This window comes from Podarcis gaigeae (genome assembly GCF_964106915.1).
Source record: "Podarcis gaigeae genome assembly, chromosome: 13".
NCBI lineage: Eukaryota > Metazoa > Chordata > Lepidosauria > Squamata > Lacertidae > Podarcis > Podarcis gaigeae.
Window position 1 is genome coordinate 21,868,270 of NC_139689.1, and position 26,285 is coordinate 21,894,554.

Sequence of the window (26,285 nt, forward strand, 5' to 3'; positions counted from 1 at the left end):
AATCACGCAACCTGAATTTGCCGGTATGGGATTAAATCCCACCTGCAAAACAGCAACAGTCCGGAAGCTGACCTGATTTCCCATTCATTTCTTTCTTACCTAGAAATGTAGATGCCTCACCTGGGGCTGCATACACACCATACATTTAAAGCACGCACACACATACACACCCCACATCTCCTGGGAACTGTAGCTTGCTGAGGACTGTAGCTCTGCGAGGATAAAGCTACAGCTTTAAATGTACAGTGTTCGTGCAGGCCTACTGAATTTGGCTGCTATGGCCTTGGATCATTCTGTCATCATTTGGCATTTGGAAACTGATTTGTTAATGCTCCTTTGGTTGGTTGGTTTCTCTCTCTCTCTCTCTCTCTCTCTCCCCCCCCCCTTCAAACCTCCTGAATTTTTATGATTGCAACAATGGCTAGCTACCTTAAAGGTATTTTTTCTGGGATGGGAAGGCATGATCACAATGGTCTAATAAACAGATGAGTGAATAAATAGCAGCCTTACTTGTAATCGTGTTAATGGCCCGCTAATCTCTGCTCTATTTTGTAATTAATCAGAACCCCACCCTGAAATTTGCTGTGGGTTGTTCCACAAGTTGGGAAAGAACCTGGGTGTGTTTTGGTCGAAGTTCATTGCACAGGGTTCAGGTCAAGTTGCCACTAAATTGTCAAGAGAGAGAGCGAATCTTTCTCTTTTTTAGAAGGGTTGATATGTGGGTGAAAGTAAAAAAGGGAGGGTTAATGAACAAGATGGACTGAATTTTCCAACTATGGTTCTGCACTCCCCTGAGTTGGAGGCTGATTTAGTCAGCATTTGACACTGACTGTCTCTCAACGCTTCTTCTTTCCATCAAGTTTGTGGTGTGCTGCTTTTAACAGTTGTGCAAAGCCAGAACGGACTGTGGCAATGAGTTGCAAAGGGGAGGAGGAGGATGTGGTCAGAAGCTTTGAAGGCGGCGTTACTTCCCTCCCTGGGGAGAAAGGAGAAGCTGCTGTACCTCCTCTCCACCTGACCCAGATGTCCGATGGAGCACCTTCAACGACTGCTGGGGACCCTGCAAAGGGCTCTGGTAAAGAAACCCTCTTTTGTCGTCAGCCAAGCTGGGGTGGGCTCCAGGGCCCATGACTTACGTAGAGGGAGGTGGGTGCGTCTGCTGGCTTGCTCAACAGACCGTCTGCATTCAGTGTCTCCCTTGCTCCACCCCATCTTCAGGATTATGTTTCGTCCTTCACCACTTACCTGCTTGGAGATGAAACTTACCCAGGAGCAGAAGAGTCAGGAAACAGAAGGGATAGGAGCAGCCGTGGCAGCAGCCATGACGGGGAAGTGGAGACAGCACACTCTGGGTAATGAAGCCGCTGGTTGAGGTGGGAGTGGGGGAGCTATTTATGCTTGGAGCTTGCTACTCTTGAGTGGAAGGATCTCCACAGCAGCTGGATTCACCCTTTCCCCCTCTTCCCTGCAGGGACATTCCTCCAAGGAGACATCTGGAGGTCTTTGAAGGTTCGCTCACCGCAGAGGTAGGTGCTGGAAAAGAGGAGGCGGGGAAAGAGTCATTTAAGCTCCGCCTCTCCTTCACCATGGTCCTTCCTTTTTCAGATAACCCCAGCCAACCAGGAAATCCAGGTAGCATCAGAAGCAGCAGATCACGATGCTCAGGCGACAGAGTCTGTTCACAAACCTTCCAAGTTCCCCAACAGATCTGAGGGACAGGAAAAGGCTGAGGAAAAGCTCTCAGGTGATGGAAAATTTTAGAATGTGCCAAAGCCACACTGTGGAGGGCATTTCTAGGAGGCGTGGGCTGCTATCTGGTTTGTTTTGTGTAGGAAGCGATTGTGGTTACTCAGTCTTGAGGATAAAACCCTTTCTGCATATGAGCAGAGAAACCTCCATCTTTGCCACTGACACGTTCCTGGCCTAATTTATGCCATTTGAATAAGGTTCCAGAACTGGGACTACTGACCCATGGCTCATCCTGGAAAGAGAAATCAATATATTTATATTGGGCACTGTGCATGCACTGATGTTTCTCTGCTATTGTTTTTATTGATAGTGACACTGAACGTTCAATGGTACTGTATAACTTCAGGGTTTTTGGTGCTTTGTTACTGGGGATGATGTTTTATTCTGAGATCTTGCACTATTTTATTATTATTATTATTATTATTATTATTATTATTATTATTATTTGTTAACCTTGTTGCAGTTTACAAGAAAGTACGATAATAAAAATATTTTACAATAAGAAAACATCCTTAATTTCAGGGTGGAACAATAATATAGGAATTTGTGGGGAGAAACCAATATCTTTAGGTTCTGGGGTGCTCAAATGCAGAGCTGAAGAGACCAAGATCTGTGTCACCACAATATGAGATTCATAGTGTGGGACCCAGGAAAGAACCCCTTCAGTAGTAACTCCTAGTATTTGCAACTCCATCATAACTGAGCTGTGTGTCAGGCAGTTAGTTAAGACTCCTCTTTTCTGGTGGGTGTTTAGAGGAGAGACCTGAATGCTATTAGCAATTGTTATTCGGTGATAACTGCTACGTGTATGCATTTTTATCTATTTGCTTTGTTGTAAGCTGCCCTGTGGCTTGTGCAAAGGGAGCTATATAATTCAAATATATAATCCAAATACATAAATACTGTAAATGTGACCCTCCTAATTTCTCCCCCACAGAGTCCTCTCAATTCCCAGCTGATGCTCCAAAGTCAAGCCCCACAGCAGCTGTGATCAGCAGCATCAAACAGAAAGATGTGGAGGGACCAACTGCTACTGAGGGACTCCATCAGTGGGAGCTAGAAGGAACCAGCTGGATAGGAGGAGTTCAGCAGCAGGGGGCACTAGAGGAAGAGGCAGATACAGAACAGCATCAGCATGGGGAAGCAGAGAAGCCCAAAGGCAAACAGCCGGAGGAACAAGGACAGGGAGAAGAGACTTCAGAGGAGAGGGAGGAAAAACAAGTAGGAGCTGTGTGGTATGACAGGATCCAGCAAACTGCACCAGATTGGGCACCATCTGTGGGAGAAGAGCAGAGAGGGCTGGAGGGGATGGTGAGGGCTGTGGGGTTTCAGCTCAGTGCGGGGGTGGAGGAGGAGGTCAAGATGGTGGAGGGACAACAGCTAGAGGCTGAGAGACAACAGGAAAACGAAGCAGAGATGGAAAAGGACCTGCTGGAGGAAACCAATATGGTGGTTGCAAAGGAAGGAATTCCACAAGCAGTGCCAGGCAGGGCAGAGACTGAAGAAGACCAGGAGGAGTTGCTCAGAGGAGAAGCTGAAGCTGGCAGAAGCCATCTGTGGGAGCCAAAGGAGGAAGTAGAAGGCACAAGAGAGACTGATTGTGGTCAGGAAAAGGAACTGGGAGAAACTTTATGGTATGCGGGGATTCAGGAAAGGGTACCAGATTGGTCACAGTTTGTGGAGGTACAACAGCGAGGGCTGGAGGAGGCAACCAAGATGGCAGAAGATGAGCAACTGGGAATCGAGCAGGAACACAAAGAAGATCCAGCAGCAGAAGGGCAGGAGGGAGAGACATGGGCTGTGGGATTTCACCCCAGGGGGCTGGAGAAGGAGGAAGAAGAGGTCAAGATGGCAAATGGTCAACAGCTGGAGGTCAAGCAGGAACAGGAAGAAGAACCAGAGGTGGAAGAGAACCTGCAGGAGGAGTTAGATGTAGCCGAAGAAGAAGAAATTCAGCAAACAATGCTGGGCACTGCAGAAACTGAGGGAGGGCAGGAGGAGGAGCTAGACGAGGAAGAAGAGGCTGGGAGATGCCACCAGTGGGAGCCAAGGGAAACTGCTGTGACTTTGGAAGAGCAGGATGGGGAGCCAAAGGGAATAGCAGAGAACAGGGGTGGTCAGTGGGAAGAAGTGGCAGGGGCAGAAGAGACAGAAGGGGCCCAGCAGAGGGAGGTAGAGGAACCTGTGAGAAAGGAGGCAGCAGCAGAAGAAGAAGTGGAACTTACAGGAGAAGAATGGCTGGAGGAGAGTGACCAGGAGGGTGAATCAGAGAGGCCGGTAGAAGCTAGTGGTCTTCTTGACAAAGAGGTGCTGGAAGCAGCTGGAGTCCAGACAAAGCAAACGGAAGAGACCGACAGCAGCCGGCAGCAAGAACCCATGGTGTGCACTTCCTCCATCGCTGGGACGTTCCCAGTTAAGGTAAGCAAAACTAAAATAAAAATGGAGCATGATGGGAGTCAGGACTCTGGAGTTAACCAGTCCACTTCTCCTGTGCAGGTCGCGGCCCTGGACACAAGTCACCAAATGGAGCGGGTGCTGCTTCGCCGCAAGAGCTCTATCCGGCGAGCGCCCAGCACAAAGAGACAGCCAGTGGAGACCCAGCCAGAGACGATAAGCGTAGCTGAGGAGGTTCCAGCTCAACCACAAACACCGCGCAGGCAGAACCCAAGGCTTTCTGGGTAAATATGAATATCCTATCACCACCACCACCCTAGGAGTTAACCTTGGAGTTCTGCCTCACTCTGCCCATTCATTCTCTTTGTCTCCCCAGGTTTGGGCCTATGCACCCCAACATGATGGCTGAACTTCAGACCCGCCTGCGCAAGCCCCAGTGACCCAAGGGCTGATTTCTGCATTATATTTGAGCTTTCACGGGACGTAAAAGCCACCTCTGGAAATCTAGGGGCACTTTAGCACTCATTTCCATGTTAATTGCTTTCGGGGTGGGGGATATCCATTTGCAACCCTGTTAATGCAGAAAATTGTGGGAGATGAGCAATGAAATTTGGGGTACTCTACCGGCATACAGTTCTCTCGTGCCATTTTCATGCGTGAATCATGGGGGGACAGAAGTGCGCAGGTGCGGAAAGGGTGGGGAAGCAGCCACATGTCCAATGACATTTGTTGTTGTATCACACCGCACCCGCTGGTGTGAAAAAGAATTAGTGCAGCATGCCAGCGTATTGATCGGAAAGCTACAACAGGTACAGCAGTGTGAAAGCGACGTTAGAAAACAGGGCAGGAGCGCTAGTGTTCTAATCAGGAAAACCACCACAAAATTCTCATGTCTGAACACACCCCTGTGATAGGCTGAGGCATAGGGTGTGTGTGTTGGGGGAGCAAGACTAGACAATGGGGCTAATGATACTGGTTGCCATTCATATCAATGGCTCCTTCTGCATTAGAGCCTTGTAGCGCTGCTGAGCCACTGCTTTTCCACAATCATCTGGAAGTGGAATTAATACTCCACGTAATACTTCATATAGCTCTTTCCTCCCTAAAAATTCCTTCCTGCTCAATCCATTAAGACAGGGATAACCAACATGGTGCCCTCAGATGTCAATGGATAACAGATCCTGTCCCCCTTGACCACTTGCTATGTTGGCTGGGTCAGATCGCATTTGTAATCCAGTAGCATGCAGTGGACATCACTGGCTACCCCTGTAACAGTATCTACATCAGAAGCTCTATCGAGGGTGCCACCACTTTCAAATGTGAGAGAGCCTTTTCAGAGGATGTTTTTCTTTCTGGCTTTTTAACAGCTTTAATTCATTTAACTAAATTTAGTTAATGTAGTTCATTTATTCACGTTTAATTGTTATTTCTACTTTTGTTTTTAGTTGCTATTTTCACCGTCAGATGTGCAGTTTCTGGCTGGTTTAAAATGTCAAAATGTTGGTATTAAAAATTGTTTAATTGCACTGTCTTTTGCTGTGTTTCAAAAGCTTCCGTTGAGAGGTAGACAAGAAATCTTTCAAATGAATCCATAAATCCATATTGGTGGTTGCCATACTGTTTCACAGGGAGCTTATAGGCAGGCGAGCTAAAACGACTTGCCTGCTGCTGCCAGTCTTCCACTGCAACATGCAGCTACTGGAGAGTTTGGTAGTGTACATTGTTCACCTAAGGCAACAGTGAGATACATTAGCCAGGCCAGTACCAGTCAGGAATGGTGCGTGCTCCCTAGAAAATACCCAGAATCCTCTGTAACAAACAGTTACACTCACTCCAGTTCTCTGAGCAGTGAGAAGTTCTGGGGGTTTGATTTCCTTTGGAAAGAGGTCACTAGAGTGACTTATTGATGCTTTGTAATAATTACGTTCATTTACACACACACACACACAGACACACACAATTTTAAGCCAGAGTTCACAGGGCGGTCCACAATATAAAAATACAAAATGAAATCTCGCCAAAAGATAGGCAGATGCTCCCACATCAGAGCTCTCCCAGCAAACCACAATTTTAAGCCATTGTTTGTTGATGACTTATGTATGTTGGGTTGTTTAAACTATGGCTTGGTGTTATGTGCAAACCTAGCACCCTTTCTTAACCATGGCTGCTTACTCATTACCATCTTAAAATCCAGCTAGGTTCTTCTTTCCCCCCAATTTGGATTAAAGCTGGCTGGGGGGGGGAATGCATCAAAATGCAATATTTCATTAAAAACAACAGGGTAGACACAGGAAAGATATGGATTGTGGCTAACATTGTGCGTAGACTGCTTCCCAAAATAGCAGTGGGAGTGTAGTGGATGCCAAGGGAACAGCAATGTACACAGCCCATGTTTGTTTTGGCTATCCCACCCCTGATGCTCATTAAGCACCAAACAAAAGAAGATAAAAAACTAAACTGGTGCCTAACCTTTTTTTAAAAAAAATAATCTAGACTTATACATGGAAAAATACGGTACTTCCCATGAAGCTGAATGCGGAAAGTGACAAATAGCATGTGGGATAGCACGAAACATTTATGTTCATGTAACCAGGAAAAAAAATGTTTCACAATAAGGAAGCGGGTGGGTGGGGAGTGTTTCTTTCTGGTTTCCTTCTCAAAGTTACCACTCATTAATTTAGAAAATGGCCTTCAAGAGCTCTATGGTGTTAGCACTGGTAATCTGCATTATCTAGATTTCTGTGGATTTGTTGTTGGAATATCTATCTACAGAAGCGGCGGCCAATTCCAGGAGCAGAGTTTTTGATCCAAAGCCTTCTCACAGGATAGGCAAATACCTTGAGGTACTTAGTTTGCTTTGCATGAGCATGGTTATTGAACCAATAAATGCCCATTTGCTTTGGCTGTTGATCAGGTGGTTTCACTCTCTCTGTTGACATTTTTTAGGCAGAGGATGAAAGGGATTATGTGGCCCACACCTTTTAAAAAGAGAGGGTTTTTTTACTGGGGAAATGGTGCAGAGAAGAGGATTAAACATTCCCAATTCCCCCCCACCCCTTGAGGTTTTAATTTGGAATTGTAACAGGAGAAAAAATACTAATAATATATAATTGGAAAAAGCAATCCATTGCCACACGACCTTGACACAATATTTCCTCAATCCAGTTTTAAGCATATACATTTATATAGGGAGTCCAAATTTCCCAATAGGTGCCTGGATTAAATTGATGATTACAAACCATATGCTCAAACGTGGAAAGAGCAGTGAGATCTTCTAACCACTGGGTGATAGACGGTGGAATTTGTCTTTCCAGCTCTGTACTATAAGCCTCTTAGAACTCATCACAAAACCCACTTCTGTTGCCCATCTGTTTAGTCGAACACCGCCTGCTTCTGTCTCACTGCTCTGACCCAATCTTCCCCTCTCCTGCAGGCTGCCGCTGCGTTTAAGCTTTAAAAACAATGTTTGGACATTTGATTGTGTGTTTCCAGAATTGCACAAGGTTCAGGCCTTCTCTGAGAGAGCAACAATCGAATTATTTCAGCCCGTTTTGTCAGCAAGTCTGCTACATCAAATGCATAAAGTGGATGGAAGAGCTGCGTTCTCTTGCGGGGGAGGGGGACTGCATCATTTTTGGCTCTTTGCCTGTCAGCAGATGTGGAAGATACAGGGACCCTGTACCTCCAGCTAGCTGGCATCTCTCTTACCAGATCAGTCTCCATCACAGTACCGGTAATAGGTTTTTAAAAAAATAAATCTGAGTGAATGTCTCCTTCAGTTATGACATGCATGTTATGTATTTTTTATTTATATCTATATAAACACACACAAACACACACACACACACACACACACACACACACAGAGAGAGAGAGAGAGAGAGAGAGAGTATGCACGTGCAACACTTAATTCCACAGCCCATACATAAACTGCGGAATTACCTCCCTGCCAAGTTGCATCAAGTGGTATAAAAATGATAGAAAATAATTACTGTGGTACCTCAGGTTAAGTACTTAATTCGTTCCGGAGGTCCATACTTAACCTGAAACTGTTCTTAACCTGAAGCACCACTTTAGCTAATGGGGCCTCCTGCTGCTGCCATGCCGCCGGAGCACAATTTTTGTTCTCATCCTGAAGCAAAGTTCTTAACCTGAAGCACTATTTCTGGGTTAGCGGAGTCTGTAACCTGAAGCGTCTAACCTGAGGTACCACTGTATCAACAATATGCAGAGAAGATCAGCAAAATTTAAAACAAATATTTAATTACAAAATCAGGATAGATTTGTTAAAATGAAGACATTTTTGGCAAACATCTATAGCAAGGGTGCTGTTATGGGGGGGAATAGGGGGGGTTGGCTTTTGCTGCCCAACTCCCCAGGGGACTGAGTCCCGTAAATCCATGATCAGAGATGAATGGATGGAGGCAAGATCCATAGAAAGTAATGCATATCTTTATTTTTCTGTTGCAACAGAGTTCCCTCCCCTCCTTACAAGAGGTAGGAGAGACCCAGAACAATGGTGCACAAGCTCCTATAAAGACTTTTGAAATTGCCCACCCTGTAATCCAAGACCACCCCCCAAAACATCATACATACATCACAAAAGGAGGCAGACTCCAGCAGAATTCTGAGAGTGTTGCTTCTCTTCTGTCTGCCAGGATACCTGATAATGCCTTACTTGACTGCATTTTCTGGGTAGCCTGGCCATTCCTTTGAGATGGTAAATACCATATTTTTCCGTGTATAACACGCCCACAAGTATACGACACCCCCTATTTTGGGGGACTCAAAATTAAGAAAATGGGGGGGGGGTGATTGCCCAGAGTATGGTACTTTAGTTCTTGAATCTCTTACACATATTGATGGTTTACTCAGCTTAACAGATACTTGCCAGACTGTATTTGCAGGGAGGTGTAAGCCCCTACAGTCCAAAGACATTTGGAAAGCTTTTCCCATTTCCTTCTTCCTTGCAGAGAAATATTTGAGGTCAATTTGGAGAGTCAAAATGGCTTCAGGATTGCTCTCCTATACTGTTTCAGACACGTGGTTTATACACTTACGTATGTGTTTGCTTTTACATTTATGAACATTTTTTTTCTATATTTGAGACCTTAGAATTCTTATAACAGTGCCTAGTGTTAATCATGAGGCAGAACATTTGGTCCATCTAGATGTCTATGTTCATAGAATCATACAGTAGAATTGGAAGGGACCAGGAGGATCATCTAGTCCAGGGGTTGTCAACCTGGTCCCTACCACCCACTAGGGGGCGTTTCAGGATTCTAGGTGAATGGTAGGGAGTTCTATGGCACAAGCTGAATCCTCGTTCCATTGAGCACTGGTGGGGAGTAAGGAAATTTTACCATCAAGAAAGATGTATTAGTGGGCAGTAGGTATAAAAAGGTTGACTACCCCTGATCTTCTGCCAACCTAGCAGTTCGAAAGTATGTCAAAGGGCAAGTAGATAAATAGGTACCACTCCGGCGGGAAGGTAAACGGTGTTTCCGTACGCTGCTCTGGTTCGCCAGAAGCCGCTTTGTCACGCTGGCCACATGACCCGGAAGCTGTCTGCGGACAAACGCCAGCTCCCTCAGCCACTAAAGCGAGATGAGCGCCGCAACCCCAGAGTCGTCCGTGACTGGACCTAATGGTCAGGGGTCCCTTTACCTTTTACCCCTGATCTAGTCCTACCTCCTATGCAACTGGGGATCGAACCTGCAACCTTGGCATTATCAGCACCATGCTCTAACCAACTGAGTTATATTGTTTATCAGTGCCTCTTCGGACTTTCAGAGAAGAATCTTTCCCTGCCACCCGCTCCTGCTCCTTGCAGTGTTGGGAGCTCGCCATTTCTTCCTGCTCCTCCACTGCTGCATTCGCCCCCCACCCTCTGCCCCCACCCCCCGCTGCAGCCACATGCACCTGGCTGTGGCAAGGAGGCACAGTATTCTTTGCAGAGAAGCCACCATGTGATTTAAAAGTGTGGTGCATATACTGCCTGTCAAACATTCCTAGCTTTGCTTTCTCTTTCACTCTTTCTTATCTCTTTCCCAAGAAAAGCGCCTTTGCTGAACTGAAACAACAGTTTCCATAAATGGTCACAGCAGTGTTGGTTTTATTGAAAAAAATAAGTTAAAAATACAAAATATAAACATTTAGAAAAAAATAAATACTTATAAATAAAATATTTTAAGATAATTGGTAAATCCATAAATTACAGTAGGGGAGGTCTAGTTGGCAGGATGCCAGCATTCTCTGACAGCAGACTGGGGATCTAGGCTGGGAGTGGTGGAGATTTGGAAGCCTTGGAAAAGGAAGTGTCTTTAGCCACCCGAGTCCTCAGCAGCGAGAATTCCCTTGTGACCCGGCACAGGAAACTGTTGAGGGAGCGCAAGATGACATACACTTCCTGGCGATTCCTCCACCAACTCCGGTGCTGAAGAATTCGAAGGGGCTTGAGTGTTGGCTCAGGCTCGTTTTCAATCGGCAGGCCCCAAACCAAAATCTACAGGGAGAATCAAGGAAAGGTGTTAAAACAGCACAAAAGATAAAGGACTCCTTTGCCCCACCTAGCTGTGTCCCAAAGGGCAGGAAGACCTACCTGATAACTCACGTGATGGTCCAGGTCTCGGAGGGAAAGACTGATGTCTTCAAAGTTAGATAGGAATTTAGAGTCTTCTTTGGTGGCCTCGTGGTCCCTCAGCTGTTGTGCCAAACCCTGATAAAATGGCAGCATCTTGGACATGTAGGTCAGGTGCTTGGCATCCTGGGAAAATGGCAGGATTAGGAATCAAACCAGTCAAGAGCACCCAGGTGCCCTGCCTCTTCCCTCCCTGCCCTTGAGATGTGGAAAGAAACCCTGGCGAAAGCAGGCAGCTATGGAGTGTCCCAAAGCTCTGCCAAAACTTCCCATCCAAAATACTAATCATTGGTTAAGGCCCAAACTACATGCTAATCTGGGAAATTGATAATGGATAGCCCACTTCAAAACAAATAACAAACCGCAGCCTACAGAAAGAGGGGGCTAATTAATCTGGTCAAGGAGATAACTTAGGGTAAGGGTGTTTAACCTTCTTCCTAACACCAGTTCCCCAATCTATATTGCCCCCACTCAAGTTGATCAACAACAACAACAACATTATTTATACCCTGCCCATCTGACTGAGTTGTCCAGCCACTCTGGGTGGCATCCATCATAATATAAAAACACAACTAAACATCAAGCAATAAAAACTTCTTGATACAGCGCTGCTTTCAGATTGTCTTCAGAAAGCCATATAGTTGTTTATTTGTTTGCCCTCTGATGGGAAGGTGTTCCACAGGGTGGGTGCCACTACCGAGAAGGCCCTCTGCCTGGTTCCCTGTAACCTTACTTTCCAAGATTCTGTGGGGGAAGCCACGACTGCGAATCTGCCTCCAGGTGACCTCACCTTCAGAGGCAAGGTCAGTGGGTCCTGGAGGGAGAGGGCCTTTTCAATGGTGACACCTCAGTGACGGAATCCCCTCTCCTTATCAGCTCACCCAAAGCCAACATTTCATATCTTTTAGGCACCAGGTAGCAAAACATTTTGTTTACTTTATCAGGCTTTTGGTGGCATTGAGTAGTTCACAAGGGCTTTTACCGCCTCTTGTAGAGACTGACAATATTGTTAAACACAATTTATGTTGTTACTTGCTTTCTATCATCATTTTAAGCCATACTCTGAGGCCATGAAAAGCGGGATAGGAATTTTTCAAATAAATAATTATTCTTACTGGAAGAGAAAGCCACGTGCGGAGATCAAGGCTGACCGAGGGAAGCTGCCCTGAGCTTCGTACAGAAGTGGGCTGCACTCCAGACAGACGTTCAGAGAGCTGGAAAGAAAGAAAGAAAACACCAAGACTCTAGGTGGGGTTGCCAACTTTTCAACCAGCTGCTGCGAATGTGCCTTAAGAAATATACCTTACTTGAGATGGGGGAAGAGACAGAAGCAAGTTATTCAAATTTATTTATTATGTTATTTCCACTTTTCCTCCAAATTTGCTGAGAGTTGTAAAAAAATAGTCCATTATAATGTTAGCAGGAACTACCGAAAATAAATTTAACTATTGCTCATAAAGTTACTAATTTTATACTGCGCCTTCATAAATAACAGATTGATTATTGTTTGATCCCATCAGCAATAACTAAGGACACAGAATTTTCCAGGTTTTCAGTTTTCCACTACTATTCATGTGTCAGAACCTTCAGATATCCCCATCAACCATTGCATGATTAATTGGATAAACAGCGAAAGGGGAAAGAACTAATGAACTAAAAAGCTGTTAGCTTTCCCTTCCAGAAACCAGCCAGTTCCTATCCCAAGGCCCGTCACACTGTGTGCGCAGAGGAGTTAGAAAGACGAGTAGACTTACGAAGCGACGTGAAATATTCTGTATTTTGCAGAGAAGTTGCCGGGAGTGTCTTAAGCTAATGCCAAATTCTTTCTGCAGAGTCAGCCGCCACTGTGGGATGAGACTGGAGCCATTCTCTCCCTGAAGCCCAGCCGTGGTGGCAGCAATGAAAAGGTCAACATTGAGGACCGCTTGGAGAAGGAGTGTTGCACCTAGACAGTTGTGGGGAGAAGGGAAAGGTGGTGCCATTACATGGGAAAGGCAGCAAATTTGTTGAGCTGGATACCTGTTGATCTTGGGACAAATATTCAGAGCTAGGGTTGTGGTGGGATAAGCCTCAGTTTGTCCATAGGGAGCAATGGGTAGTACCATCAGGGTACAACTTTGAGGCAGATATCTGTGGGAATGTTCAGGGATGCAGGAGAGGATGTATTGTCTGATTATATCCTTATCCAACTTGTGCTAACAAGTTCTCAATTTCTGCAGAGTAAAACATTCCCCTTTATCTTAGGTTTGCAATGGCAGCGTTTGCTCAGGCTCGCTTAAGTCTCTATAATAACTACTCTGGTAATTTCCCCTTATTCCCTCTTAAAATAGAAGACACAACACAGTCCTTTACAAAAGTATAAAAAGAGTTTACTTACATTCTGTTTACAATCAGATCCCAGAAGGCAGACTTAACCTTAGTGAAGTAATATACATTTGGAGTCTATCTCTTAAGAAGATAGTCCCTTTGTCCTCTCTTGGCTGGGAGCCAAGAGGACATCTTGCACTCAGGAGATGTTGTTCCTTCGATGCATGTGGTGAAAGAGAGAGAGATGGCTGCCCTGTCCTGTGGTTTTATCATTACCTGCACAGGTGAGGCCACACCCACCTCTAGTCACATGTGGAGGAAATCTGTCCCAGCCCAGAGGGAAACAGGAAGTTTACCTGCTGGCTGGACAAACATCCCTCCCCATGTATAAACATGTACACTCAGGAATGTTGTACTTGACTGCTCTTGTGTTTCACATCCCACAATATCTAGAGCCACTTTGGCAGAATGAGCAGGAAAGTCTACAAATGCAGTGCAGCTTACCATGTTTTGAATACACAGCAGTACCATCGAAAGAGTCCTGCCCCACTCAACCATTTAACCCAGAGTCAAAAATGACCCAACAGTACCACTGATTAAAACAACACCATTTTGGCTCCTACGATTCCTGTCACAGGACCTTAGCAAACACACGTGCTCCCAAATTTGGTTTGCAGGCCTCTCACACAGCGTGACCTCACCATCTGGAGAGGGGAAACCCATGTGAGGGGAATTTCGCTGGCCACTTTGAGTTTTTTTCAGTAGATTTGGAGGTTATGTTTACCAGTAAGGGAAAGCATGGAATGGCGAGCCATTGATCCCTCAGACCTAAACAACCTCAGACAAAATAGAACAGCGTCTCAGGCTCCTTTAGAGTACAGGTGCGGAACCTTTGGCCAACAGTCAGAGATGATGGAGTTGTAGTCCAGCAAGGTCTGAGGGGCCACAGGATTCCCAAACCTGGACTACAGTGTATTGAATCCATCAACAAAGGTGTCTAGAAGTGGTCCAGGGCATGCTGGTACTTAAAGTAGAAAATCCAAATGCCTGGGGTGGCCAGTAATGCATTGCCAAAAATAAAGGGGTGAAAGGTGACACCAATTTGCTTAACATTTGCATATGGTAATTTATATGTATAGTTACAGAACTGGACTTAGGCTGGACAGTCCTCAAATATGGAATACCTTCAAACAGAGGACTGTCTGACAGCCCTTCAAAATAGAGGACTGCGAAGTAGGACACACATGGCTATCCTACAAATGGCCCTCCCCTCATCCCTCAGAGCAGTGGTTCCCAAACTTTTTTGAGGAACCCTCCTTACTTCCATAAACTCCTCCCCACTGCCCCCTACCCTATAAAAAAGCATTATTCACAATAGTGCTTTGCTTGGCCCACTAAGGAAGATCATAACACAATAAACTTCAAAACAGTAACAAACAATTACACATTTAATAAAAATCCCGTTAGAACTATTTAATGTAATTAATTCAACAAAACTGATGAGCTTGATCCAGTGATACCAGCTTCTCAAAGCTTCACGGTCAGTTAACGGTAATGGTAAAGGACCCCTGGATGGTTAAATCCAGTCAAAGGCGACAATGGGGTTGTGGCGCTTATCTTGCTTTCAGGCTGAGGGAGCCTGCATTTGTCCTAAGACAGCTTTCAGGGTCATGTGGCCAACATGACCAAACCGCTTTTGGTGCAATGGGACACCGTGATGGGAGCTAGAGCGCATTAAAACGCCATTTACCTTCCTGCCACAATGGTACCTATTTATCTGCTTGCACTGGTATGCTTTTGAACGGCTAGGTTGGCAAGAGCTGGGACAGAGCAATGGGAGCTCACCCCGTTCCACAGATTTGACCCAAAAGGGTCAGTGGTTTAGACCACAGCACCACCTGCTCCCCTCACACCTCCAGCACCCCCCTGCTGTCTCCTTGTCTCTTAGCACCCCAGGTAATACTATCCACTTTAGGAACCTCTGTTCCAGAGTAAAATATAAGCCGTTTGTTTTGTTATGACTGCTTATGCCCCCTTCCCTCTCTGCCGTGAAACTTGAGAATTGATATTCATGAATGCCTCTTGAGCAGTTTTACACCCAAGGGGGAGCCAAACTCAAATTTCCTTAACACGGCCACACACTAGCCATTTAAAGGACATTAGTACTGCTTTAAGAGTCATGGCTTCCCCCAAGAATCTTGAGAACTGTAATTTACCCTTCACAGAGCTATAGTGTCCAGAATCCTTAACAAACTACAGTTCCCCAAGATTCTTTGGAGAATATATGATAGTCGAAGTGGTACGAAACTGCTTTAAAGGTATGGTGCGGCTGTGACCCACATCCAAGTTACATAGCCATTTGCCTTCAGGCTCCAAGGCAAAGGGTCTCAAAGTGGAGGCTTCTCCGTTAGTAGTACTATAAAACCTGCCACCTGAGCTGCGTTGCCTCACCCTAGCTAATGCTAGAGCCGGCCCTGGCAAGCCTCTTCCTGCCATTGACACAGCCAGCCTTCGTGTCTCATCCCTTGCCTGCACTACACAGTGCCCCAATAAATCTCACCCTGGACCATCTTCAAGACCGAAGCAAGGAAAAGCAAGAAATATAAAGAAATATCACAAATAATTTCTCATTTCTTACCACACAGACGCATCTTGAGAATCTCTGATTAGTGGGGTATCTGCCTGTCTGTCCAAGAAGGCAATGTTTGATCCTACAGCCCATCTTGGGGGCCTTTTTATGTTCACTGGCTTTCATTTTCATTTGGACCTGTAATGTCCAAGATTACAAAGGGTGCTCTTTTCAAAGAGGCGAAACAATCTGATTTCTGGAACTGCGTCTTTCACCTCTATGGTAGCTTCTCTCTGCTGTAGTTTCGGGGGGAGGGAGTAGCAAGGGATTGGAGCGGCCAGGGTGCTTGCTCAGCTTCCTCTTTTCTTGGGGGTGGGGGGAGAAACCGCTTGAAAAGAGGATTTCTTCAGCTGACCATGTGACACAGGATGCCCTCTCATCTTGGGGAACCCTCTCATTCAGCCTGGGGCTTTTTCAACGCCACCAAACGTACTCAATTTCTGGTCTCTGTTGATGTTTCTCACCCTCCTCCCAGCAAACTCCAAGCAGAGAACACTATTAAAAATTGCCTCATCATAAAATACACCACAGTATTTGGAATAAGGGAATAGAAAGTCATCCCCAAATGCTAGCTCTGCATGTTACATTGAATACACTGCCCCTCATTGGCAAACCCTTGCCCATCTCTGTTTGACAAAGGTCTGCCTTCGTATTGCACATTTCACTGTTGTCAGAGAGTTTACTATACAGGTGACTCTCCGCTTATGTGGGGGTTATGGTTCCAGGGATAGCACCTGGACAACTGACAACCATTTTGCGTGAGACAATAAGGTGACAACATCCCCCCTATCATTGGCCTCCTGCTCCTGTTCAATAACCAAGCAGCCACCTCCTTCTCCTTGGTCTTCCAGGAACAAGAGTGAGGCAGGGCACAGGAGTGGCTTCAAGATGGCTGCTTGACAGCGAGGTCAGCCATTCGTACATGTACCCAGTGCTGTCTACTCTGACTAATAAGAGTTCTGCTCAATCAGACCAAAGGCCTAACTTATTTTCCCACAGTGGCTAATCAGATCACTAGCAAGACGTGTGTGCAATAGCCCTCCGTCAGTTGCTTTTCGGAGGCATGGTATTGATAATGGAGGTAATTACTATCATTGTTGCTATTTTGACACTAGGGCTGGGCGATATATCAATATATCGAACAAAACCGCTTTGAAGTCTATATTGGTTTCATAATTTTTGACCTGGCAATATATTGCAAATCATGATGTGTGCTAAAGCTGGGCCATATATCATCCAAAACCAGTTTGAAGTCCGTGTCGTGATATCGGTTTCATAATTTTTTGACCGGGCAATACATTACGAATCATGGTGTGCCCATGTGCTATGCAAAAATCCCAATGCGGGGAAAACCATAAAGCCAACCAATGCCTCTACATAGCTCCATACTTATTTCAGAAATCATTATATATCAGTATATTGAGATGTTTAGTTGGTGATATATCACAATGTTAAAAACCAGATATCGCCCAGCCCTGTCACCCTAAGGTTCCAGAGCAGGTCGCAACCAATTGAAATACGATACAGTGGTACCTCGGGTTAAGAACCTAATTCGTTCTGGAGGTCTGTCCTTAACCTGGAAAAGTTCTTAACCTGAAGTACCACTTTAGCTAATGGGGCCTCCCAATGCCACTGCTGCTGCGCAATTTCTGTTCTCATCCTGAGGTAAAGTTCTTAACCTGAGGTATTACTTCTGGGTTAGTGGAGTCTGTAACCTGAAGCGTCTGTAACCTGAGGTACCACTGTATTAAAATCAGTTAAAGACAAATTACAATCGCAATGATAGGGCTGCGCAAGGCCGGCCTGCCACGAGGCACAGTGAGGAGGCTGCTTTGGGTGGCACAACCCCATGAGGTGGTACCATGCGACCAAGGTAAGAGAGGCTCAGGTGGGGTGGGTGGGCTTCAGTGGCGAAACAGGACAGGCTGCCCCTGAGGGTGGGTGCTAAAAGTATTCATATCAAGGGTCTAATAGCAAAAGACTAGTGGTAATGGATAGCCTTGTCCTCCATGAATTTGTCTAATCCTTTTATTAAGTTATCCTCTACATGGGGCTACCTTTGAAGGTGACCCAGAAACTACTACTAATCCAGAACACAGCAACCAGACTGGTGAGTGGGAGCTGCCACCGAAACAACATAACACAGAACTTGAAAGACCTACATTGGCTCCCAGTACGTTTCTGAGCACAGTTCAAAGTGTTGGTGCTGACGTTTAAAGCCCTAAATGGCCTCGGCCCAGTATACCTGAAGGAGCGTCTCCACCCCTGATGTTCAGCCCAGACACTGAGGTCCAGCGCCCCTTTGCTGGAGAAGTCCCAAAGTTCTGCAAATGCATTTACATAAAAGAGTGTTGCAAATGTTGCAAATGCAGAAATCCAAACATTTGCTCACAGACCAAGACTTGGTGTACAAACGTGGGTGTTCTGGCCACAACGGAAAGAAGTATGTTCGTTCCATGAGAAAAACAGGACCAGGAAGTTGACTTATAGGAACTCTGAAGAATCAAAGCACGTCTTCCCTTGTATGCAAATTCTATTCTCGTTCAGTGTCTCTCTCACACCATCAGCGTCTAGTTTAGGTGGTTGTGGAGAGAGTATTCAGAAGGCTAGCCATTGAGAGTATTAGGCCAACTTCTCAAGCAAAATGAAGGCAACTGTACTAGGATTACTTTTATGGCAGCAAGTGGTTGTAGTCCTGTCTTGGCTCCATTAACTTGTTGTTGTTGTTTAGTCGTTTAGTCATGTCCGACTCTTTGTGACCCCATGGACCAGAGCACACCAGGCACTCCTGTCTTCCACTGCCTCCCGCAGTTTGGTCAAACTCATGTTTGTAGCTTTGAGAACACTGTCCAACTATCTCGTCCTCTGCCGTCCCCTTCTCCTTGTGCCCTCCATCTTTCCCAACATCAGGGTCTTTTCCAGGGAGTCTTCTCTTCTCATGAGGTGGCCAAAGGATTGGAGCCTTAGCTTCACGATCTGTCCTTCCAGTGAGCACTCAGGGCTGATTTCCTTCAGAATAGATAGGTTTGATCTTCTTGCAGTCCATGGGACTCTCAAGAGTCTCCTCCAGCACCATAATTCAAAAGCATCAATTCTTCGGCAATCAGCCTTCTTGATGGTCCAGCTCTCACTTCCATACATCACAATCCATTAACTTGCTCCTGTCCAAACATCCAAATTCACCACATGGTCCATTTCTGAGCTACTCACTATGTGTCTTATTTAAAAATAATAATAAATCTCTGCCATATATATCTCACATATTTTGCACACATCTCAAGAGGTTCTGTCATTCAGGCTGCAACCCCAGGCACACTTTGGCCATGTACACACTCCAGTTTACTCTGCATCCAATGCACTCCCATCACTGGTATGTGAAGCCGTGTACACACAACGTCGGCCACTATCCACACATATCTTGTCGTTTGTTGAAAAATGCTGCATTTGGATATGTTCAAATGACCTTTGATCTGGTTTGAAAATGTAAGCCATGAGAAGACAACTACAGCCCCTCTTTGCCCACTAATGTGGACAGATAGCAGGTGACTTAGAAACAAATTCAACCATACTCATGTGTACAACAGCATGCATATGTGATTCAAAACACAGCAAAATCCAACGACCTTGCTGCATTTTAAGCCAGGAATGTGAACACATCCCTGGTTGGCAGTAAGCCTAGAGATGGATGGATCAGTCTGTTCCCAGTCTATGTCTGTTCTCTCCTGACTCTGCAATAATCTGAAAATCTGATTCAATATTAATCACCAAAATCACATTTAAATATATATAAATGTGTCTTTAAATACATATTTTGTGGCAATGTGCACATTTCTAAAAAGAAAAAGAAAAAGTTTATCCTATAAGCATTTTTAATACATATTGGTCCTTTTTTGAAATGTGCAGTAAAACACAAATTTTAAAGGATAACTATATTTCAATCTACATATGAGTCTGGTAAGTGTGGATCAGGCAAATTTCACATCAAATTAACAGCAACTAGAGGTGCCAGGTTGCCCCCAAGATTGGGGAGGCTCCCAGTGTGCATTGCACACATGTGACATCACACACGCAGCACACGACAACACAAACATCCCCCGATGCCATGTAGGCTGGTGCAGCCTTCTGAGACGTCATGCAAATATTGAAGGGGCCTAAGACACCTCGGCCTCCTAGAGTTGGCATGCCTGACAGCAACTGAATTCCACAAGAGGAAGTTGTACGTGAATAAGCATGCAGAGTATTGGATTTGTGTTTCTCAAAAGTATTCTGTTACATTGTGAAGACAAGTGGTGCAGCAACAAAACTTCTAGCTCATTTGCAAGGTCTGGTATGGTTCCAAATTGGATGGCGGACTGCATGTTGAGATTCCTACCCCCCAGAGGCCAGGTTACGGTATTCATCTCTGCAAGCGGATCAAATGTCTCAAGCAATTGCAACAATAGTACCACCAACTACACTACTTGTAGCAGCTGGCTGAGAACCGGTCTCCATGTGACAATAAATGTGTCACTTGAATTTACATTTGTATTTTACAGCTGCTACCAGGGGTAGAGTGGGATAGTTTTTAATCAGGGTGGGCAAGTTTATGCCATGGGTAGGCAAACTAAGGCCAGGGGGCCGGATCCAGCCCAATCACCTTCTAAATCTGGCCTACAGACGGCCTGGGAATCAGTGTGATTTTACATGAGTAGAATGTGTCCTTTTATTTAAAATGCATCTCTGGGTTATTTGTGGGGCATAGGAATTCGTTCTTTTCTTTTTTTCAAAATATAGTCCGCCCCCGTCCCACAAGGTCTGAGGGACAGGGGACCAGCCCCCTGCTGAAAAAGTTTGCTGACCCCTGGTTTATGCATTTTCGTTCCCACTGCAGTCCCAACAATATTTGCCCCCTTGAAGCTGCTGTTTGCGCCAGAAGTGAGGCTTCCACTATTGCCAGTGGGAGCTTCTCTCAGTGTAAGGCAAATTGCCGCTGAGGAGTGGCAACATGAGAACGGGCCTTTTCTGTGGTGGCTTCCAGTTTGTGGAATGCTCTCCACAGGGAGGCTTGCCTGAAGCCTTCATTACATATATTTAAGCACCAGGTGAAAACTTTTCTCTATAACCAGGCCTTTGGCTAATTAAGCAATATACCGGTCTGTCCTTTTAAATGTGTTTGTGGGAGCATGGTTTTTTTATTATTATTCTGTGTTATCATTTTGTATTTTTATGTTGTAAACGGCTCTGTGATCTTCAGATGAAGGGAGGTACACAAATTCACTAAATAATAATAATATTTTTTCATGGTTTTAGCTTATGGCCTGGAGATGGCTGCTGTTAACAAATAACCCTTTTTTACATGATAAGCGCAGAGGAGGTTGATTTGCTGTAATCATCTCTTGTAGGTGTAAAATGATTATTTTTATAACTTGTGGCTTTTGGTTTTGAAGCAGCAAAAAACCAGTTCCTGATCTCTGCTGAGTCACAGTGTAAGAGTCACTGATAAATACCTAGCTAGTCACGTTTTCTTGAAAACAGGCACAGTTTCTTTATGACTATTTGTGTTACATTTGGAGCCCCACTCTTCCTCAAAAGAGAAACACGCATGCCCCACATTCCCTTCTATCCTGGGAGATGGATTGGGATGAGAGGCTGGCATGATGTGATCTCATGAGCTTTGTGAATGAGCAGACATTTGAACCCGGGTCTCCTTGGGCTGTGCCCATGACTCTAGCCACTAGACTGGAAACAACTAAATCAACTTAACCAGGTAACTTTAGTTCCCACTGAAAGCAATGGGACTAAAACTAAGTCATGACTAACCTACTCCATTGATTTCAGTGGGGCCTAAGTTCAGTTAAGTTCCATTTTCCATCCTCCTGGCATGCACTCTTTACAAAGACCTGAGGAACGAGATTATCACCCCTCTCTTATTGTCCATTCTGGGTCACCCAACCACTGCCAGTGTGGTGTAGTGGTTAAGAGCGGTAGTCTCGTAATCTGGGGAACTGGGTTCGCGTCTCCGCTCCTCCACATGCAGCTGCTGGGTGACCTTGGGCCAGTCACACTTCTCTGAAGTCTCTCAGCCCCACTCACCTCACAGAGTGTTTGCTGTGGGGGAGGAAGGGAAAGGAGAATGCTAGCCGCTTTGAGACTCCTTAAAGGGAGTGAAAGGCGGGATATCAAATCCAAACTCTTCTTCTTCTGCCACAGTGTCTTTTCTCCTGGCAGATCAAGAGGAGCAGATGACTGTAAAGGTTGCAAGGTTTCTAGCTGGGGCAATCAGAATAAGGGCCACTATTTGATTGCTGATTCATGACCCTAAACTGTGTTTTAAATAATTGACTTTTTATTTTGTTCTGTGTACATCCCAATGTTCTTTTGTCGCTATGGTCCGATGGCTGACGCAAATAGAGTTTCATTCATTCAACTGGATCCAGCCCAGTGAATTTAGAGTGGATAGTGACCCTTGAGATCATCCATAGTTCAAACAGCTGCTCCATGTAGAATCCCCAATGCAGGATGGGACTATGGCATTGCTGACCACAGGCCACCCAGCCCAGTGATCAGCATCATCTGCCCCTTAGTTTTCAATGGCTTATCTGAACAGAAAGGTTTTTGGCCTGCTGGCAGAAGGATAGCAAAGAGAGAACGAATTTTTAAAAATGTTTAAAATAACTTTTTCTTTAAAAAAAGAACCCAAAGCCTTTATTTAAGGTGCCAAAATTCCAATGGAGCAGAAAAGACTATGTATGAAACCACAGCTGCATGGATATTATTGGACCAGAGATGGAAAGAGGACAGTCCTGACCAGAGAAGAATGGCAGATCAAGTTGATGGATTATGCTGAAATGGCAAAAATGACCGGAAGAATCAGAAATCAGGAAGACCAAAACTTCAATAGGGAATGGGGGAAATTTATAATTTACCTTAAAAACCATTGTAAACAGTTTAAATTGTTGATAGGATTTGAATAACAGTTGTAGTTTAATGGTGAATTTTGGATATAATGGAGATGTAAAAGATTTGGATTATTATGCAAGATGCAGGAGGAAATTATTAACAACAGGACCTACAAAGGGGAGGAGGGAAGTCCAGGAGATTCTTTGGAATCTTGTTTTTATGTTATATGTTGTATGTTTGTGATGGTAAAATCTTAATTTGAAAAGCCAAATAAATAATTGTTGTTATTTTTTTTAAAAAAAAGGATAACAAAGAGGGAGCCAATCTAACCTTTATTGTGAGGGAGTTGCACAATACTGGAGAAGAAAAGGCTCTCTTGTGTCTCAACTAAGTTTGCTTCTGAGGGTTATGTTTATGAGGATTATGGCATAAACTTTTGTAGACTCATGACCACTTCCTCAGCTTTCCTAAGGTGTGTGTCTGTGTGTGTATCCATATAAATTGTATGCTACGCAATGAATGAATGGCAATGAGATGAATGGCAATGAATGAATGGCAATGAGATGCAAAAGAACAAAAACAAAACCTCCAATCAGTCCGTGATAATTAAATATATGTTAAATAAGCATCCCTTTAACATTTTAGGGATGTGGGTGGCGCTGAACCTAGGGCTTGCCGCTCAAAAGGTTGGCGGTTCAAATCTCCGTGAAGGGGTGAGCTCCTGTTGCTCGGTCCCTGCTCCTGCCAACCTAGCAGTTTGAAAGCACGCCCAAAAGTGCAAGTAGATTAATAGGGAAGGTAAACGGCATTTCTGTGCACTGCTCTGGTGTCGGTGTTCTGTTGCGCCAGAGGTGGCTTAGCCATGCTGGCCACATGACCTAGAAAAACTATGGAGTGGACAAACACCAGCTCTCTTGGCCTGTAAAGTGAGATGAGCGCTGCAACCCCAGAGTCGTTCGTGACTGGACTTAACTGTCAGGGGTCCCTTTACCTTTACCGTAACATTTTACAGTAGCAGATTGAAGGTAATTGCTCAAACAATCATACAGTGGTACCTTGGGTTACATACACTTCAGGTTACAGACTCCGGTAACCCAGAAATAGTACCTCGGGTTAAGAACATTGCTTCAGGAGGAGAACAGAAATCGTGTGGTGGCAGTGGGAGGCCCCATTAGCTACAGTGGTACCTCAGGTTAAGAACGGTTTCAGGTTAAGAACAGACCTCCAGAACGAATTAAGTTCTTAACTTGAGGTACCACTGTATTAGCACTTGTCCTGGAGCAGGGAACCATTCGAAAGAAACAGATTCCTGGCACTGATCAGCTAATTAACCCAAGTAGTGTGTTTAAAGGGGGGGCGAGGGGAGGAAGTGTAAGAGTGAGAGTGATGTGGAAAAATCCACCGGGGGAATTCTAGACGGGCAGAACTCGGTGGAATTTGGAAAAATATTACCCTTCTGGACACCAACTGGCATGGATTGCTTTTTTAAAAAACAAACAAACAAACAAGAAGTTCCCCACTTCTAAAATAGCTTTCATTATTTAAGTAAAAATGTTAGAAGAATAGGGAAGTGCCTGCAGCGGTCACATCCTGACTGTTGTCCTAGAACTGAGCTAGATCGGTAAAGAAAAAGCATTTTATATGCGTTGTATATGTGATATAACACTGTGACACCAGATGGCGCTGTGGAGTCCTATCTTTCCCTACCAGATTTCCCTGTATGAGTTTACAACGCGTTTAACTGAATCGCTTCTTTGACGTGTCTAGATCCAGCCCTACGTGAAGAAGTAGGGCAGCCACATATCATGCTTCACAGAGGAGTTGCTTGAAGGAATCCTCTATTTGATACATTGTCCAGTCCAAATCTGGTTTCAAGATAAAAGAACCAATGGAAAGGAAAGAAACAGGAAGGGCCCTGAAAGTTGCCCATCAACAGTGCAGTCAAAGCAGGCCTTACAGGTCACTTGGTCAGTCTTTACACTATGGTGAGATGTACAACATCTCTACTGAAATTATAGGAATGGTGTCTAGCTTTGTATCCATATGCAATTATGGAAAATCTATTTTGCCCTCTGTTTTGGGAGATGGCCACCCTGAGCGTCAAGGATTGAGATTCCCACAATTGTTACTATAGGATAGGCATTGTGGAGAACAGGATGTTGGCCTAGGTAGGCCTTTGGCCTGATCCAGCAGAGGGATGGATCCAGCTGCTGTGAGCTGTGTCCCCTCAGCTGCCAACTGCTTTTAACAGCTACTACTCCAGACCCTCCAAGTATCCCTATTTTCCAGGGACAGTTCTGGATTTACAGAAGCCTACCCAGTTTCTGATTGGATTCCAAAATGTCCTTCTTTTCCTTAGGGTGTCCCTGTTTTCATCGGAGAAATGTCAGAGGGTGTGTGAGACTGTGATGCTCTGCGAGAGAGGACGGAGTGTGTGCATCTTTCTGTTTCAGCGGGGAGCTGAATCATGAGAGCGAGAGACAAGTAGGAAAAACAGCAAAGGGGATTTTAACTAATGCCAATGGAAAATCCCAGGCAGCCAGAGCAGAAACCTGGGGGTGGATGTCCCTATGGCCTCAGATGCTGCTGACTCATGGCCAGCTCAGCTCATCAGCAGCGGGATGAGGTCATCACTTTACTCTAGAGCGAGTTCCTCATACCTGAAAGGCTGTGGAACTGCCTTCCCACAATACTGAGGCTGTGCGTAGATGCTTCTGTTTTTTCGCACACACAGCTCCTGCCATCACAAGACACCTTTCACAGGGAGCACACCTTGCTTGCTGCATCTAACGGCTGTCCACAGGGCAAGGATTGTATTTGGGAAGGGAGTGTATGTGCCTGGGGTGCCTTTCTAGGGAGCCAGTCCCATCAGGGTCTTGACATTTCTTTTCAAATGCTAAGAAACAGAAAGTGAAATCAGTGATGCTCAAATGTCTTGTTTCCTAGAGCAGCCACTGTTTCTGAGCAGCAAAGCAAATAGTCCCTTCAAGCACCCTCTAAGATCTTACCATCAGTCATCGAGGGGGAATTAGGAGTCCTCCTGGGTTCTCCCTACCAGCTCCGAGATTGAGTTTGATCAAATTCAGGATTGCACAATTTGCGCCGTCCCACCATGCATTGGCTGGTACACACCGACTCCCCGGGCATATAGAATTGAACCCCTTGCAAGCCACCATACAAGGAGTGGTTGGGTGGCGTTTGGTTTGGCAATTTGCCCGTTCTGGAGGCATGACCTAAAGTTGTGCATCAGGATACAGATGGGGATGCAGACGGGAAAAACGTGGCCGAAGAGCACTTAGAACTAGGGCTGCCCAAAAATTTTATTGGCTGGGTCGACCAATTAAATTGCCTTTTTAAATAGGGTAAAACAAAAAAAAATTCCTTCCAGTAGCACCTTAAAGACCAACTAAGTTAGTTCTTGGTATGAGCTTTCGTATGAGATATCTGAAGAAGTGTGCATGCACACGAAAGCTCATACCAAGAACTAACTTAGTTGGTCTTTAAGGTGCTACTGGAAGGATTTTGTTTTGTTTTGACTATGGCAGACCAACACAGCTACCTATCTGTAGGGTAAAACAAGTGTGTGCTTTAAATCTAAGCACTTAAACTGCAATCTACAGGCATCACACACCCAAGAGGCACCCCCCCCCCAATCTCACACAGGAGGGAAACCTTATTTTTAAGATG

The 26,285-nt window shown here is 45.1% G+C and overlaps 2 protein-coding genes and 1 long non-coding RNA gene across 5 annotated transcripts; 2 read left to right on the forward strand and 1 right to left on the reverse strand.

Annotated features, from left to right (window-relative positions):
* Positions 1-901: 901 nt before the first annotated feature.
* Positions 902-5,669, forward strand: APOBR (apolipoprotein B receptor). The gene is made up of 7 exons (XM_083710392.1): positions 902-1,075; positions 1,219-1,352; positions 1,472-1,526; positions 1,606-1,744; positions 2,687-4,167; positions 4,246-4,427; positions 4,520-5,669. The coding sequence occupies exons 1-7, from the start codon at positions 1,031-1,033 to the stop codon at positions 4,581-4,583; spliced, it is 2,100 nt and encodes a 699-aa protein (XP_083566518.1). The 5' UTR covers positions 902-1,030; the 3' UTR covers positions 4,584-5,669.
* A 4,592-nt stretch (positions 5,670-10,261) lies between these two features.
* On the reverse strand, positions 10,262-25,721 carry IL27 (interleukin 27). Of its 3 annotated transcripts, none has more exons than XM_083708121.1 (5): positions 25,607-25,721; positions 12,538-12,728; positions 11,899-11,997; positions 10,745-10,909; positions 10,262-10,648 (listed from the first exon to the last, which is right to left on the reverse strand). In XM_083708121.1, exons 1-5 carry the CDS (start codon positions 25,614-25,616, stop codon positions 10,418-10,420), a joined length of 696 nt encoding a protein of 231 aa, XP_083564247.1. In that variant the 5' UTR covers positions 25,617-25,721; the 3' UTR covers positions 10,262-10,417. The 3 variants fall into 3 exon arrangements, with proteins under 3 accessions (XP_083564247.1, XP_083564248.1, XP_083564246.1); XM_083708122.1 differs by lacking the exon at positions 25,607-25,721 and adding an exon at positions 15,729-15,986 and having other exon boundaries at positions 10,757-10,909; XM_083708120.1 differs by lacking the exon at positions 25,607-25,721 and adding an exon at positions 15,729-15,959.
* Positions 16,109-22,816, forward strand: LOC310829538. The gene is made up of 3 exons (XR_014557310.1): positions 16,109-16,800; positions 21,009-21,096; positions 22,401-22,816. It is a non-coding gene; the product is annotated as an uncharacterized lncRNA (long non-coding RNA).
* Positions 25,722-26,285: the final 564 nt, after the last annotated feature.